This window comes from Arachis stenosperma, chromosome 8, assembly GCF_014773155.1.
Source record: "Arachis stenosperma cultivar V10309 chromosome 8, arast.V10309.gnm1.PFL2, whole genome shotgun sequence".
Taxonomy (NCBI): Eukaryota; Viridiplantae; Streptophyta; class Magnoliopsida; order Fabales; family Fabaceae; genus Arachis; species Arachis stenosperma.
Window position 1 is genome coordinate 46555994 of NC_080384.1, and position 17065 is coordinate 46573058.

Here is a 17065-nt window from a genome sequence, read left to right on the forward strand (position 1 = left end):
CTGAAAAAAGTTATTTATGCAAAAATTAATATTTTAAGAACCGAATTGAAAATTGAGAATCAGTTCAGTTAATTAGAAATAGGTCACCAAATTAGTTGAATTTGGATCTTCTAAAGTTTGAATTTCACTTTAGAGAATAAAGTGTGATCTATGATTATTAATTTCATAGGTGGGACAAAAAATAAATATTAAAAAAAACAATTCAAAGGTAGAAGATCACACTTGACTCTCTAAAGTGAAATTCAAACTTTAGAGGATTCAAATCCAAATTAGTTCGGTTTATAATGAAAATCAACTAACAATAAATCAGTTAATTAGGTAAATCGGTTCAATTTTTTAGTAATTAATTAATTTAAAATAATAAAATATAAAAAAATTATCCGTAAATATATTATTTTATTTTATTATATTCAAAATTCACTTTTTTTTCACCGGTTAGCAGCTAGGAGCAAAGTAACATCTTGCCCTGGTCCTTCCGCGCCACGCTACCCATTTTTTCAAAACTGAAAATGGAAAGCACAAAATACCCGCGCGGGTTTCCCTGCACTTCAGTAGTCTCCAGTCTCCACACTCTCAACTCTGAATCTCTTCCTACCTCTCCATCATTCTTCCATTTTTTCGGAATCCAATTCACAATGGAAATACCCGAAATACCCTTCAATGAACTACCCACAGACCCTCTCCTCAACTCATCGCCGCCACACCTCCTTCCTCCCAACGGCGGCGGCGACGACGACAAGCCCAAATATAAAGACGTTTTCGGACTCAGCACCGTCCTCGTCGCGTCGATCCAAGACGCGAAAGAGCGAATCGCGCAGATCGAGCACATCTTCTGCACTCTCCTCTTCCCCAATTTAAAATCAAATTCCAACTCGTTTCGGAACATTCTTGAATCTCTCCAGATCCATAAGGACAAGCAGAACGCGCTTTCGCTCACACTCGACCGGCTCCGCGTCGATAACGAGGCGAAACGGCACCGTATTGAGGAGCTGGAGGTGGCAGAGAGGGAGAGGGAGTTCAGAGATTGCCAGAAGAGAAAGTCGCGGCAGAACGAAATTGAAGGTTTTGAGAGGGAGAAGAAGGTGCTTTTGGAGAAGATCGGTGAGTTGGAGAAGAAGCTGAGTGATAGATCTCGGGAGGTTGAGGAGATTGGAGAATATCGCGAGAAATTGAGGTTGGAGAATGAGGGTGTCGCCGAGAAGGTTAGGGTTTTGGAAGAGAGGGTTAGCAAGGCTGAGGGCTCGTGCAGGGAGATGAGTGAGAGATTGGAGAATGCGAAATCAAAGCTAATTGGCGAGAGAACGAAGAAGAATCGTTTGGTTGAGGCATATAAGAAGCTTAAGTCTCAGCACAATTACCTTCGCCGGAAGGTTGGGATCACCGAGGAAAACATGATTCAGCAAAACAAATCTGAAGATTTATGTAAGCTTAAGTTTCCTATCACCCAACATGGTACTGTTGTTTGTTTTCACTTATTTTTTATATATATTTTAATGAATTTAATTTTGATGCACTATGACTTTTACAGGTGCATTCAATTCATAACAGCGTGTTAGTAAAAATAAATATTTTTTACATTAACAGCGTGAATGGTCATTCAAAGAAATGGTTGTGAGTACGTGACTGTGTAAAATACATGGTCAAATCCATCAAAATTAAACTCTATTTTAATATGTTCGTGTTTTAGAAAATGTGATCAAGGCATAAATATTTATAAAATTCTTGTTACACCTTACTTCACAATATTCATTACTCTAAAGGAATTTCTCGTTTCAATTTGTTAGTCATTTTTACATTTTTCAATGTAATTATATGTTAAATATAATTTTCATTTTACCATGCAAACAATATTAAGCATAGTATACAATGAAATATTTAAAATATAAATATATACAAGGAACATTTGAGTTTCAAACTTGCTGTGTCGATTGAAAACAAGTAAGCAGAAAAAAAATATTGAAAACAGAAGAAATTGAAGAAAAGAGTGTATTTTTCTGGAGTAACTTGCATTCTATTAATCAGAAATAAGTGTTAGCCAAGCATTTAATCATTCTCTGTTACTAAGTTCGTTTGTTTATTTGGTTTTTTCCCCAATAAAAAAAGAGCATAGAACTAGCATTCTAACTAGCTATGACATGGCAGCACAGTTACAAAGACAGTTATTCAGTTACTATAACATGGTCTGTCTGTGCTGCAACTGCAGTTGCGGAGAACTCAGAGACCTCTATGGATGCTTGTAATGCAGTTAAGGTGGAGAATGAAATCCCAGAAGACTTGGGAGGTAAATTAAATTATCTTTCCGGACTCTTAATATTTGCATGGTGTTAATATTTGCTATATCATTTGGAATGAGAAAATTGGTTGTTGCTTCGATCAATATGTATGAAAGTACCTTTATTGGCTTTCTACATTGAGATTTGAGATAGTGAAGAGTTGAGAAGTTATTCATTTTCTTGTTAAGCAATCCATCATCCCATAATGTTTACATTGCTTTCTTTTACACTATGTTAGTGTTAAGTTAGCTACAGGTCATAATAGGAGGTAGTCAGAAGATTGAGTGGGCGTTTGCTTAGAAGTTGGTTAGACATATTAATCTATATATATGTGTTCATTATTTATATTATCCTTTTCTAGATTTTCTTGTCTCTGATTCCGTGTTTCTCTGGTACAAACTGGCCTTCACTCAGGATCAGTTTATGCTAAATTATGCCTCCATGCATCACTTTTGTTTGCTAATTTCTACACTGGCATATTATACTGATTTCTATAAAAAGTGTAGTTAAAATTTCATCAATCTTTTAAGTTGAAATATAACTGGGATAGATAACTACTTAAATAAATTCTAACCAAAATACAAGTGTGACACTGTCCCACAAGATGGAATGAGGATATTGCTCTTTCCCATATTGAGTAGCAATTTTGATATTTTCAATAGCAGGAGCATAATTAATAGATCAACTAATTGATGTGCTGAGGAATATGCACCAGTTTGCTGAGATGTTGAATGTACTTTTGTTAGATGAAATGGTGATCGGTTCAAATGTGTTTGGGACATTCATAAAATGTTGGATTGTGGATACATCACACATGTGAATAGCTGTCTGGTTCTCACAATAAGCCATTGTAGTGTCAATTGTCAAGCCTAATTCTGCAAGTAAAGATCTTAACCAAGTATCTTAATGGCTTAGACTCCTAAGGAAGAATTCTCTGTTTCAGCAGACGATATAGTAATGGTCTTTTCTTTTATGATTTTTAAGAGACGAGGAAATCGCCAAAGATAATACTATGTTGTGATCTTAACCAAGTATCTGCATAGGCTTGAAGATGAGTTGCAAAGAGAAAATAATAACCTTAGCCAAGGATGTCCTTAAAACACATAACAGGAAGTGAAAAACTTGAAAGTAAGTTGTTCTAGTCTTAGACATGAATTAACCAGGCATATTAACTGCATACGTAATGGCTGGTTTGGTTACAATCAAATATTTCTCTGCTAGTGGTTCTTCAATACCAAGAATCATCACAAAAAGGGCTAGATCTTGAGTTTCGGATTCTGTTATACATAGTAATGCAACAGCCGGTTTAGCATCAAGGAATCTAGTGTCTTGAACATGTGAAAGTGTATATTTACTTTGCAAAGGCTAGGAAATACTCTATTGTTAAGCTTCATTGGATGCCTCTTAGGGAGCATGCTTAAATTGAGAAATGAGTTCAACTGAGTAGGAATGAGAGAACTACAGAAGAATGGCCTGCTCCATTGAAAAAGATATAATGACTGGCTTTAAATGTTTGAAACCTCAAAGTAAAATGGTAGTCACAAATTCCATGAACAATTGTTCAACGGGATAACCGAGCCATTATATTATACTTATTTTGTATGTGCATTTGTAGACTATTGTTTTCAATGAGTTATTGGTTCAAGTTTTCTAAGGTGTCAAGTTATTCTTTCATAACAAATCTTCACTTAGGATATCTCGCTGCCTGAGTATAGAAGTGAGGTAAATAATGAGAAGAGACTTCCATGAAATATACGCACTGTACTGAGGAGAAAAAGGTTGGCCTGAAGATGATTTGAAATGGGACACTGATAAGAGGCATTAGTGGTTGAGAGAGTTTATTCAAAAGTTGGATACACAGAGTGGACTGAGTTGTAACCTTTTGATCAGAAGTGAGTGTTGCAGTAACTGAGAGTCTTAGACATGTTGACGGCTGATCATTTTTTCAGTTACCAACTGATAAACAATATTAGACTGACGTTTTGTCCAACACTGATATATCAGCACAAACAGTTACTGAGAGATATTTAGTGAATTTATGATTTGTGTGTGCTGCAACTGTGGCAGTGGAGAATTTAGAAATTATTAGTGTTGTAGCTACAGTGGCAATTGCAGATTGCAATTTAAAATCTGGTGTCTTTGTCTCCTTCAAAGTGAACAATCAGTTATTGCATGTGGTTGCAGATGGTGCATTTGAGAACTGTGATACCTCCAAGGATGCTTGCAAAGCAGCTAAAGTGAAGAGTGAAATCCCGGAGGAACACATGGAAGGTAAATTTCCAATAGTCCTTGTTGCTTCTTTGTGATCTAGTTCACAGGTTTAGGCCATGGATAAGCCACTAATTCATTTTCCAAGTTAGGCTACCTATTTTACACCTTTGGGTGCGGCCTTTTCCTAGACCCTGCGTAACGCAGGATGCTTGTATGCTCTTGTTACTTAAGTATCTGCATGGTCTTAATATTTCCTTGTCTGTTTGGATCTAGTCTTTGCTCCAACCAATATGTATGCAAGTATGTGTCTTGCATGGATTTTGCTTGCTAAATGATATATTGTGATTTTAGTGTGTTGAATAAGTGTTCATTTTCGTTACTAAACTCATCACTTAACTATATTTACTTTGTCTGTTGCAGTATGGTTATCCCTTGTATTTCTCACCTTCACCCTTTGTAAAACACACTGCCTCAATTTAATCTCCACCCATTTTCCCTATCTCTGATCCCATGTTGCTGTCTGGTATGGGATGGCCCTAACTCTGATAGTCTGTGTTGAATTGAGTCACTTGCATAGATTTGTGTTGAAAGTACAATATAGGTTAATAACAGATCATCCACTACCTATTTTTACTAGGTCTTGAGAATACAAATCCTGATGTGTTTGTTGCTGCCTGTGACACAATCAAAGTGAAGAAGATATTGGAAGATGTTAGAGGGGCCGATTTGAGTCCTCCTCCTTCCATTTTTCGTGTCCCAAGATGTCCGTCAAACACAAAATCGGTTTCTGTATCTGGTACAAAACGGCGTGCATCTTCTTGGCGACAGACCCGGGCACATCAAAGTCGAGCAGGTCCTGACCTCCATGATGATTTTCTTGATACACCACTTGAGAATGTGAGAGAAAATTTGAATAGAGAGTTGATTAAGGAAGATCTCCCAAATCCAATTGAGGAAGACATTGTCATGAACAGCTCAGACGATGAAACACAGAATTTGAATCTTAGAAGCAGTCCCCTAAAGAAGCAATCTTCAATTCAAGTGGTCAACAAGAGGAGTTTCAAGTACATTGAACCGGTGAGGAAGAAAGCCGAGCGTGAAAATTTGAAAGGAGTTGAATGCAAACAGTGTAGGAAGTTCTATGAAGCTGTTCTTCCTAGTGCTGATGGTAAGGACCATGATGTAAGTGAGCAGAATTTCCGCTGTGAACATCATGATGGTGTTTCTAGGCATCGATATAGGTATGTTCCACCTATGACTCCTGAAGGATTTTGGAATATTGGATTTGAATCTGAAATGTAAGTATATAATCTAGCTTACTAATTAGCAAGTTGTTGTACGAGTGATAAGCAACTTGGTCTCGTAAAAACGAGAATACAAGTTCAAATTTGAGAAGCAACCTTTCAGATTGCAAGAGCAATGACTTCTACAATTTGTGTAAACAAAATTATTCTAATGTACTAAACATATTTTGTAGGCATTGCTTATACTAATAATAGTATTAGATGCCTTGTAACAAATACACCTCATGCCCCCATTTATTAGAAGATAAATTTATCCATTTTACTACACTCTTGTAACGGGTATCGAAATGCTTTGAATTATTCCTATAACTAATTTATTTTTGCCTTGTTTATTTAGATATACACTTATTTTTCTTCTTTTTCTTTTTCGTTTTTTGAAAATGAGGGCAGGAAACTTGACTATGGTGTCAAAGTTTGAGGGTATTTTACACTTTTTAATTTTGGTGTTGTCCAGTGGTGTTTTTCATCAATGTTAAAATTTGGTGTTTTTTTGTAAAGATCATGTGACCTTTTTTTTTTTTAAAACATGCAAATCTGATCTTTAGATTTTTTTTTATATTTTAAATTTTCTTAAACATGCAAATTTGAAGGTTAAATTTGTATTTTAATATTAAAAAAAATTTTAATATGCAAATCAGATCGTCTGATTTGTTTTACGGTGAAACAAAAATATTTCAACATAAATTTAAAGGCCCAATTTGTTATTTAAAATTTTAAAAAATTAAAATCTATATTAGAAAAAAACACATTAACTATTATACTGAATTACACATAATCTTCTATTTCTAAAAAAGACAGCCTAATTTTTAAACTTATTTTTCAAGTATCACTCTTTTGCTAAGCTGGTAATTGATTAATTTGATTTGTCATTTTATTTTTAATTATAACTAATTATAGTAATATAAAAAGTGATATTTAGATAGTTTTAAAAGAGTGAGATTTTAGTAACTTTCTTTCTTTTTTTTTTTTTGACTTGGACATGGGCCAGAAGACTGACCCGGCCCTAAACTCAGAACCCGAACCCGCCCAGGCCCAGATCCCAGAAACCGAATTCGCTCAGCTCTCCACCCTCACTGCCCGACCCTAAAACGTAGCACATTGGTTATTTTTTTGTGTGAAAAAAAGCAAGTTTAAACTTTCGTGGTGGCTGGGTCATTGTCATAACCTTTAATAGTTATTTTTTTCACAAAAAAGGAAAATTGGACGGAGTCATTGTCATAAACTTTAAAATGGCTTTCTAAGCTTTATGAACAAAATTTTATTGTGAAAGGCCCAGTTTCTTAATAGTTAATACTCTTTTTTTTTTTTATGATGATAGTTAATACTCTTTTATCAGAGAATGTTTAAATACGAGGCCAGTCTACTGGGACGACGAGGGAGAATGCGGAGACATCATAAGAAGAGCTTGGGCCAAAAGGCTTGGACAAGCAAGGGGAATGGGGTGAGTTCTTAGGGATATTGAACACTTATAGGGCATATCTCAAGAAGCGGAGCAAAGATAAATTTTTTTTTTTTTTTTTTTTGGTCTGGAGCAAAGATAAATTTAAGAGTTGATAGAGCATCCCAAGGTTTGGTTTAGTGGCAACTATGTTTGTCTTGCTAAAAAGTGCACCAAATTTAAATCTCAGTTGAAGCTGGGTGTTGGTTAAAAACTCATATTATTCATGATAGTGTGTGAGTGTGTGAAACATAGATGTACTGCTTAAGATATGGGGTTGTTCAATCCACTCGATCAAAAAAAAAAAAAAAAGAGTTGATAAAGAAATAGACAAATAGTAAGACAAGTTACAAATAATTGAGCCGTGAAAAAGGAAAGAGAAATACTGAGGTTAAAGATCGAGGTTGGAAAGAGAAATACTCATTGATGAGCATTTTAAATCCCTTTATACTACCAAAGGTTCGGTAAACATGAGGGACTTCCTGGATAAAATATCTATTAGAGTCACTAATCATATGAATGAAAGACTATTGAAAAAAGTCACAGATGAAGAGGTTAAGAAAGCGGCTTCAACATGAATGATCTAAGGACTCCAGGACCAGATGGGTTGAATGGTCAATTCTACCAAAAACACTGGAGGAATTTAAGGAAAGAAGTAGGAGTAGTGGTCAGAAAATTTTTTGAAAATAGTGAACTGTCGGAAAAAGTGAACCACACTCACGTAGTCATGGCACCAAAGACAAAACAAACTTAGAGTCTCAATCACCTTAGACCGATCGGCTATTGCAATTTTATCTACAAAATCATCTCAAATATTATGGTTACCAAGTTAAAAAAGTTTATGGAAGACATTATTTTTTCGATTCAAAGTGCTTTCATAGGAGGGAGACTTATCCAAGACAAAATTCTCATAGTGCAAGAAGCGTTTCACGTTCTTATAGAGAAGGGCATGAAAAACTCCCAAGAACTGGCTATTAAGGTTGATATGAACAAGGCTTACAATCGGATGGAATGGAATTTTTTGGAGAAGGTTCAGAAAGCGTTTGGATTCAGTCAAGAGTGGATAGAGCTAGTTATGAAGTGCATAAGGGGAGTCAAGTACAGGTTCAAGATCAATGGAGACCTAACTAAGGAAGTTATCCCTCAAAAGGGACTTAGACAGGGAGATCCTCTATTCCCTTATCTATTTATCATAGCATCTGAAGTTTCACTATTTTAATGATTTATGCATAAAATAATAAGTTAATAAAAAGGGTTAAACTGGCTCATACAGCCCTAGCGCTCACTTACCTTCTCTTCGCTGATGATTGTATTATATTTTCAGGAGCCATACAAATTCTAAACACCTACACTATAGCATCTGGTCAAATGATAAATTTGGAGAAATCAAAGATTACTTTTGGATAAGGAGTCTCAATATAGACCAGAGTAAACATAGAAGACATCTTAGGCATTCTAACTTGGGACAACCCCGAAAAATGCCTAAAAATGCTAGGCAATAGAAAAGATCAAAAAATAAATCTTTGGAATAGATAGAAGAAAAAGTGACCGAAAAAATAGAGGAGTGGAAGAAAAGCCTTCTTAATCAAGTAGAAAAGGAGGTCCTCATCAAAGTAATAATTCAAGTCATTCCTTCTTATGCCATGAATATCCTTAGATTCTTTAAGAAATTTTGTAGAAGGCTGTGCTCAAAGATAGTAAGATTCTAATGAAAATCTACGGGTAAAGAGAAGGAGATTCATTGAAGAAGTTGGGACAAGTTATACGCGAGTAAGAAAGAAGGGGGTTTAGGCTTCAAAGATTTCTGTCATCAGAACACAGCACAGTTGGCTAAACAAGCATAGAGACTAGCAAATAACTCGGATGCGTTGTGGGCTAAAATCTTCAAAGCCATATACTTCCTTGGGGAGGACTTTCGAGAGGCAAAGAAGAAGAAGAAAGTTACTTGGACATGGAGTAGCATTTTGCAAGGAGGAAATTTTCTTAAAAAGAACGGAAAGTGGAGTGTAGAAAATGAGTTTAATATTAACATATGGGAGGATAACTGGATTCACGGATTAAGCCAACTGTTAGAAAGACGCCATTCTGATGTAGCAAGGTATCGGACATGCTGATATAGGTGGAAACTGTAACAGAACAAAGGTTCAGGAATTATTTCCAGATTTTATAAGAGAAAAGGTCCTTCAAACACCGGTAAGCATGCTTGATAAAGAAGATACTCTAAGGTGGTCGTATAGGAGGGATGGAGAATTTACAGTCAAAACAGGATATCCCATTGTAAAGAAGGAAGCGACAGAGAAAGAAGATGATAACCCAACCACTAGTTTTAAATTTTTTTTCTTTTTTTAGAAATAAAGAAGCTCAACACAACAAAATGAAACATAGAGAATAAAAACAATAAATAACTACTAAAAAACAAACTAAAAAATTTAACTCATAGTTATTTTGGGCATTGTCATCAATAATCATAAGGTTCAACATTATTCTAGTCGTCATTGCTTGTAAATGACTTATTTATTATTTCTACAACACTAAACCTTCGTTTTGAAGATTCTATCATTCTTTTCTAATCAGACATTTTAGATGGCTGCGAAAAATTCTATCCACCATCTCTTTTACGGAAATGGATCCTCTCCATTTTTTTAGTCACTGGAGAGAATAAAGTGTAATCTCCCACCTTTAATTCTACAAGTGGGACCAGAAACAAATAAGAGAGAGAATACAATGAAGGGTGAGATCTTCCACTGGATACCATCCAGTTTTTTTTCCACTGGAGAGGATCCACTCCCTCTCTTTTACTCATTTTTTCTACCAGACATTTCAACCCACTTTTAAAGTGTTGTTTAAGTATACTTGGACCATACCATAGTCTATCAAATGTTGTCAACCAAAACACACTACGCCTGTTAAATAAATTCACAACTAAAAAACAAGTAAAAGATATTTTCAACAACCCTATTATATAATACATACATATTATCATTTTGATCAATAACATCTAATCTACATATTTTTTCTTGGTATTTACCCTGCCAGCCAAAGTAAACTAAGCAAACAACTCAACTCTTTGTAGATCGAAGCCTCTTCAAATGGTACTAATGAAACTATAACTTATTATATCCTCCGGAAGTATTTCTGTTTGCAAAACCTATACAAAAAAGTTAGTTAAATAATTTTTTTTGGTCTCTTATGGTATCCTCCAATCCCGTAGGTTAAAGTGGGTACTCCATTTAAGAGTATATCCTGGCCAATGAATTGGACTAGTAAACTAACTACTAAATCAATCAAACTTAATTAAATTAATCATATAATTTTATCCTCTCTCTTAATTGTTAGCTTGACTTAAAAGTCTCATGAAATTAGTTAACTAATTCTAATTCTTGTTAGAATAACTTTCTTCTCTAATAAAAATTTCATATCCACTTTAACTCATCCAAAAATCCATAATCATACTCATTTTAAGTTGTATAAGTTTTTTAAATAGAGAATAGTTATGAATAATTTTTTCACCTTTGAAGAGAATTGGAGAGGAACATTGAATTTTATCTGCAGTGGAAAATTCTACTTCTGCTCTTTTCTATCACCCAAAAATTTTTGGTTTTTATTTCTTCAATCAAACAATAGAGAATTTTTGTTTCATCTTAAGCAATAAAAGAGAAAATTAATCCTTATCTGTTAAGTCAGGTTATGTTAGATTATTTGTATTATGTTTTATTATTTTGTAATTTTTTTAAATTAAAAATAATAAATTAATATTCACATATATCCGCAAAAAAATAGCCTTTCCCACAAAAAAACTGATAAATAAAGACCTATGACAAATAAAAAGAAAATATGAGTATTTTCTTAACAAAAATAGAAGCATGGAAAGGAATACTTGTCCCCGTAACTCTATGACCATTCCTACAAACTTCCCTAATCGATCACATGAATGAAGAAGTGATGTTCAGGATATTTGAGAACAAAAATAATGTTATCTGAAAAGTATCATGTGGATGAAACATAGTTTTTTCTCCAATTTTTATGGCAACTAATAATTATGATTTTTCCCTCGGAAACATGCATGGCTTTGGTTGTAGAATCTAGAATGAAAGTGAAGAAAATCAAGCAACAATCACTAAAAAACAATAAATTATACATTTAAATCAAAGTGATAAACAATTATGGAAACATCATCCAAATCCTCCACGTTACTTAGCTCTAAAAATCACATGCACCACAAGGAATATTCAGACCAATCTAACATCTTGACCTATACCCATCTAGCATGCACATGCATCTCCTTTACCCTTTTTTGTCCATTGCATTTTTCTTTTTTCAACTTGCACATCTAAAATAAGTAGAAATCACTTCACAAGAACAAATACATGAAATCATAAATACAAATCTAAAACCACACTTTGCTTCACTTTCCAAGAGATTTCACGTTATCTTACTACTATAGGGTAAAGTAAAATAGATTTTTTTTTTTTTTTCATTCACAACTCTTCAATGGATTTCCGCACAAGCAATCATTGTCATTAAACGACGCCGCATCGAGGTGATCAAACGGTGATCCAATCGGAATGGTTCCACAAAGATGGTTGTGGCTCAGATCCAAGTGTCCAACGAACCGAACCGAAGATAACGAACCGGGTATCTTACCGGTCAAGTTATTATGGGACAAATCAAGTGCCATAAAATAGGTCTTTACCCCAAAAACATCGGGTATAGCACCCTCGAACCCGTTTCGGCTCAGATTCAATATACCCATACCCGAATTACTCAATAATTTCGAAGGTATTTGACCTGACATAGAGTTGCCATCCAATTTAAGTGTTGAAAGAACCTTCATTTTTCCAAGCTGGACCGGGATTGAACCGGTAATCCGGTTCATCGATAAATCAAGATCTGCAAGCCGGTTCATTTTAAAAACCGATTTTGGTATCGAACCGGTGAGTTCGTTTCGACTCAGCAGCGCGCGACTCAGCATTCTGAGATTTCCGAAATTCCACGGCAACTCGCCGGAGATTTGGTTGTTGCTGAGGTCAAGGTGTTTGAGCCCGGCGAGGTTGACGATCGACTTCGGAATCTTCCCGGAGATGGCATTGTCGGCAAGGCTCAAAACTGTGAGTCGCCGGAGTTTTCCGATGTCGGCCGGAATATCACCGGAGATCTGATTTCCGGTGAGATCGAGGATTCGAAGCGATGAAAGTGACGATGAAATGCAGGAGGGAATCTCTCCGGAGATTGCCTTCCAGTCGGCGACCACGAGTGTGGAAAGTCCGGTGAGTTTGCAAATCTCCGGCGAGATATTTCCGGTCATGTAGCCGGTGCGTTGAAGCTTCTGGAAGATAAGGTCTTGTGACTCGCCTCGGAGGTTGATATCGGTGACACGGTGGGTGTTTGGATCGCAGCTGAGACCGTACCAGCCCTGGCAGCAGTCGTTGCCCGTCCAAGTCTGGAAGATGCCGAGATAAGGTTCGGTCAAGGCGTCCTTGAAGGCTAAGAGTGCTGCCCGGTCTGACGGGGGGCAGGCAGTAACGGCAGATATGAGGGTCAAGATAAAGAGAGTAAGGAAGAAGAGCGAAGAAGAAGCCATGTACTTAAGTGTGTGGGTTAACGTTTGTGAGTAATGGGTTATTATATACAAGTAACTGAATAGGTTGTTGGTGAATAAAACGAATATGACAGTGATAGAGAGAGAGTGAGTTTCTGTTAAAATTGGTGGGGTTAAGCTTTGGATTTTATTGAAGCTAATTAGCTTCAACGAGTGAGTGGTAGGCATATGCATGCCACATGCAATTGCAAATGGTGGGGTTAACATCTTGATTAATAATCATCATAGAAATATAAGTCTTCTTGGCTAAATCAAGATTCATACTTTTTTAAGAGTAACAAAATAGTTTTCACCTCTGATTAAGGCTTAGCTTTGATAAACAACTTAATTAAGCACTTATTTTTAAATAACTTAAACAATAAATGACTATATTAAAAGTAATTTATAAATAAATTATTTTGTATTTGAGTTTTTAGTTATAAAAATAGGTGTTTGTTATGGTATGATGATAAATTCATAGGTATCGATACGTTTAAAATATAGACAAATAACAATAAGACATGTGAAATTTATTTTCCACGTCAGCATTTAATTTTTTTTAAATATATATTATATCACTACTTTTACTAAAATACTCTTTTAATTAAATAAAAAAAAATATTTATTTATTTAATTTTATAAAAAGACTTAAATATATTTTCTTTATTTGATTAGATAAAAATACGCTTTTAAATTAATCAAATTTTAGAATTCAATTAATCCTAATTTTATAATTTTAAATAATTAAAACAACAAAACAAAAACATATTAAAAAAAATTAAAATTATTTTTTATCTGTATTAAACATATTAAAAAAATAAAAAACCAAATTTACTATAAGTCTGACTAGCAATTCAACATAAGTTCAAATATTCTCTTATTTAGAGATAACTATATTTACAGAATTATAGTTTTAAAATCCATTTCTACAATCATTTTTGGAACCCAAGATTCCAACACATTCTTAATCCATGTATGACTCCTCACAATTCTACAAAAAGATTTGTAATCTTGTTTCTTGTATGAAAACTATTATAATATTTTATTTTATTTTATTTATTAGTGTTTTGCGATATTTCTCAATTTGGCAAGTTAAATATTAATTCGTTACGGATCTGAGTTTTAGATTTGTCGTTGGCCAATGACTTGCTACATACATAAAATAAAATTCAAACTCCCAACACTTGTTTAAAGAAATTAGTGAGCGAACCATTAAATTAACCCAACTTAATTTGACTACTAACATTTTAGGCAAGTCGAATATGGGCAAAACTTCAAGACCTGCCCGACAAAATGCCCACGACCCCTACAATAATAAATGGAACATCCCACTAAAATGGGAAGTATCCTCTCCATCGTAGTGATGTTTGCGGTACGAATTTTGTTCAGTTTTAATAGAAAAATTCATTCCATCTAATCTCATCGATTGGCATAATGTTCCATCCATTCTGTTTTTTTGCATGCAGCTAACCAAACCGAAATGATGAATTAGAGTGAATTGGTTTGGTTCAATTTTCGATTTTTAAACTAGTAAAAAAAAAGATCAATCTATCCTAGCTATATGTGTGTGCTAAAACCTTTGTTATGTTATGTTCAATCAACAATAGGTAATAAAACACCGACACATGAGAAGTAATAAATTCAAAATTTTGTATAAATTTTATATGTTTGTAAAATATAAAAATTATTTTTCACTTATCAAAAATATTAATTTTGGTTATTTATGTCGTGTTCTATAATATTTTAAAACCATTTTGTCGGCTGCCTTTATAAAAAAATGAGAATTATTTTTGTCATCGTTTTCAAAAGTTGGATATGATTTCGGCAATTACTCCTAGTTAATATGTCTTGTACATATCTAACATCTAATCATGGTTATTCAAAAAATGTAATGAAAAAGCTCTTAAATAAACCACACCCAAAAAAAATGGAAAAGAACCTCTTTGTTACGAAGGAATTTAGATACATTTTTCTTTTATATTTTTTATATGATAAATTTTTTAGTTAATTCATATGGAAATAGCTCGTTTGATTAATTATAACTCTCTCAATTTCGATTTTTTTTTAATGGTTGATTTATTTTTAAATGAAAAAACATATTAAGAAATCCAACTTTTCCCCCTTTTTTTGCATGTATTTTTTACAAATTTTATTTATTGTTTATTTAAAAAATATTAATTATTTCTGTCACTTTTAAAAATTTTAAGATATTTTTATATTTCACGTTTAAATCTTTCAATTTTTGTATAGTTTTCTTGATAGTTGGCCATTCGCTTTATTCATAATTGCGTAGTTCATTTTTTTTAAGGAAAAAAAAAAGAAAGAAGTGCAACATCTAGGCTAATTTTTAAATATTGACTAATTTTTTGTGTAACATTCAACTATTAAATTTTATGATATTTTCTAAAATTTTAGAAGATAGAATAAAGTATTGTTTTTGTTCTCAACGTTTGGGGTAAATCTTATTTGTGTCCCTAACGTTTAAATCGTCCTATTTGTACCCTTAATATTTATAAAAGTGATTCAATGTTATCCTACTATCAATTATACTAACAAATCAGATTATATTTTTCAATTATTCTCATTTGGATATATTCATTCTCAATTAGATCTCACGCGTTCGATTTTAATATTGTACCCACTATTTGTGTTTAGATTTAATTATGTCCCTACCATAAAATATAATAATTAAGCATTATACCAAATTTTGATCAAAATCTAAAAAAAATATATGCAATATTGATACCAAACTTTAGTGGTCGACTTTTCGGTGTCTATAATTTGCTTCTTGTCCTGTATTGTATTCTGTTGATGATTGTAATGCTTGAAACTTGATTTCCTAAATTTTAGGACTACAGAGCTTTTCCCGCGAATCAGTTTGGGATCATGAACCTATTATTACTGCTTTATAAGAACAGTGGATTCTCTTAATTAATTTTTGTTGTCTATGTAATATGATTATGTCGCCGTTTTTTATTATTTTATCATAACTGATTTAATTATTCAGGGATAAAATATTTAATTATTTTAATGGATGATTATTTTATAGAAAACAAATAGAAAATAGAAAATAATATATAAATATATACAAATATGTAATGATTGAAATTTATTTACTATTTTTTGGATTTATATATATAGACACACCCAATTGATATTATGATAGTAGAAAACTTCTATCATTAAGTTAATTTAAATTTATAATTTAATTTTGTTGTGGAACTTAGATTAGTAATTAGTGGGATTCACATATTTATTGAAAAGGAGATTTTTTTTTAAATAATTGAAAAGGTTTATTTCCACTTTAAAATGTACTTCTATACATATTAATGTTTTTTGTTTAACTTTTGAAAGAAATAATCACCATTAACCGCGTCTCACAGATTAAGAAATATTCCTCTTATATGTGTGTGCTAATGAGTAAAAGATTAAGAGAAATATTTGTATATTTTTAGACTATATTTAATAAAAAATTCAAGAAAACTTATAGTCAGTCATTTAATTTTATTTATATAAAGTTTATTTATATAAAAATATGAGAATAATAGTTGTAATTTGTAAACATTTATGGGTAATATATATTCTAGGAAGATGTAAACACATTATTATTAAGAGTTGAAAGTATAAACTTTATAAATAAATTTTGAATTTATTAGGATTTCTATAATATAATTATAACAGGATTTAATTTTTAGGCATAGTTAGTGTAACCAAATTTATACAAAGTCCAATTTCGCAAGGTCATAAAAATAAAAACATCTAATTTTTATGTTTATTTTATAAATAATCATTTAAAATAAAAGATAAAATTAAATAAATATATAAAACATTTTATTTAAAATACATCAAAATTATTTTTTTTAAATAAATTAATAACTACATTAATAAGTGCTAGTATTGAAGTCTTCATAGCCAATATGATGATGAAAGAAAATTCTCACCCCTATGTCACTGTACCCAAATTATGAAGAATAAGAGATTTGCTATAGATTAGGGTCATCATTGAGCTTATCTTTTCCGGTAGAAAGGTAAAACACTAAAACCATTACAGATTCTCCCCCGTAATGATTAACATCAATCCATTAATTTTCTAATATTTAATATGTGTAATAATAAGGAGGGTTTAGCTATCATATATGTCCTGAAAACCTATATTAAAACAAAGTGGATTCTATGGTGTAGAAAGGAAATTATTTTTATATGTGTAGAAGGATAGGTGTCAATGTATTAGTAGTTTATGTTGATGACTCTTGGATGGGAA

General features: G+C 32.9%; 2 protein-coding genes across 5 annotated transcripts; one reads left to right on the forward strand and one right to left on the reverse strand.

Moving 5' to 3' along the window:
- The first annotated feature begins 464 nt into the window (after nucleotides 1-464).
- On the forward strand, nucleotides 465-6037 carry LOC130943664 (protein gamma response 1). 4 transcript variants are annotated; one of them, XM_057871640.1, is made up of 4 exons: nucleotides 466-1452; nucleotides 2204-2281; nucleotides 4458-4544; nucleotides 5122-6037. In XM_057871640.1, the coding sequence occupies exons 1-4, from the start codon at nucleotides 510-512 to the stop codon at nucleotides 5784-5786; spliced, it is 1773 nt and encodes a 590-aa protein (XP_057727623.1). In that variant the 5' UTR covers nucleotides 466-509; the 3' UTR covers nucleotides 5787-6037. The 4 variants fall into 4 exon arrangements, with proteins under 4 accessions (XP_057727625.1, XP_057727623.1, XP_057727626.1 ...); XM_057871641.1 differs by having other exon boundaries at nucleotides 467-1422; XM_057871642.1 differs by lacking the exon at nucleotides 4458-4544 and having other exon boundaries at nucleotides 465-1452.
- Nucleotides 6038-11320: 5283 nt separating this feature from the next.
- On the reverse strand, nucleotides 11321-12807 carry LOC130945113 (DNA damage-repair/toleration protein DRT100). The gene has a single exon (XM_057873797.1). The coding sequence runs from the start codon at nucleotides 12805-12807 to the stop codon at nucleotides 11701-11703; it is 1107 nt and encodes a 368-aa protein (XP_057729780.1). The 3' UTR covers nucleotides 11321-11700.
- Between the last annotated feature and the right edge of the window lie 4258 nt (nucleotides 12808-17065).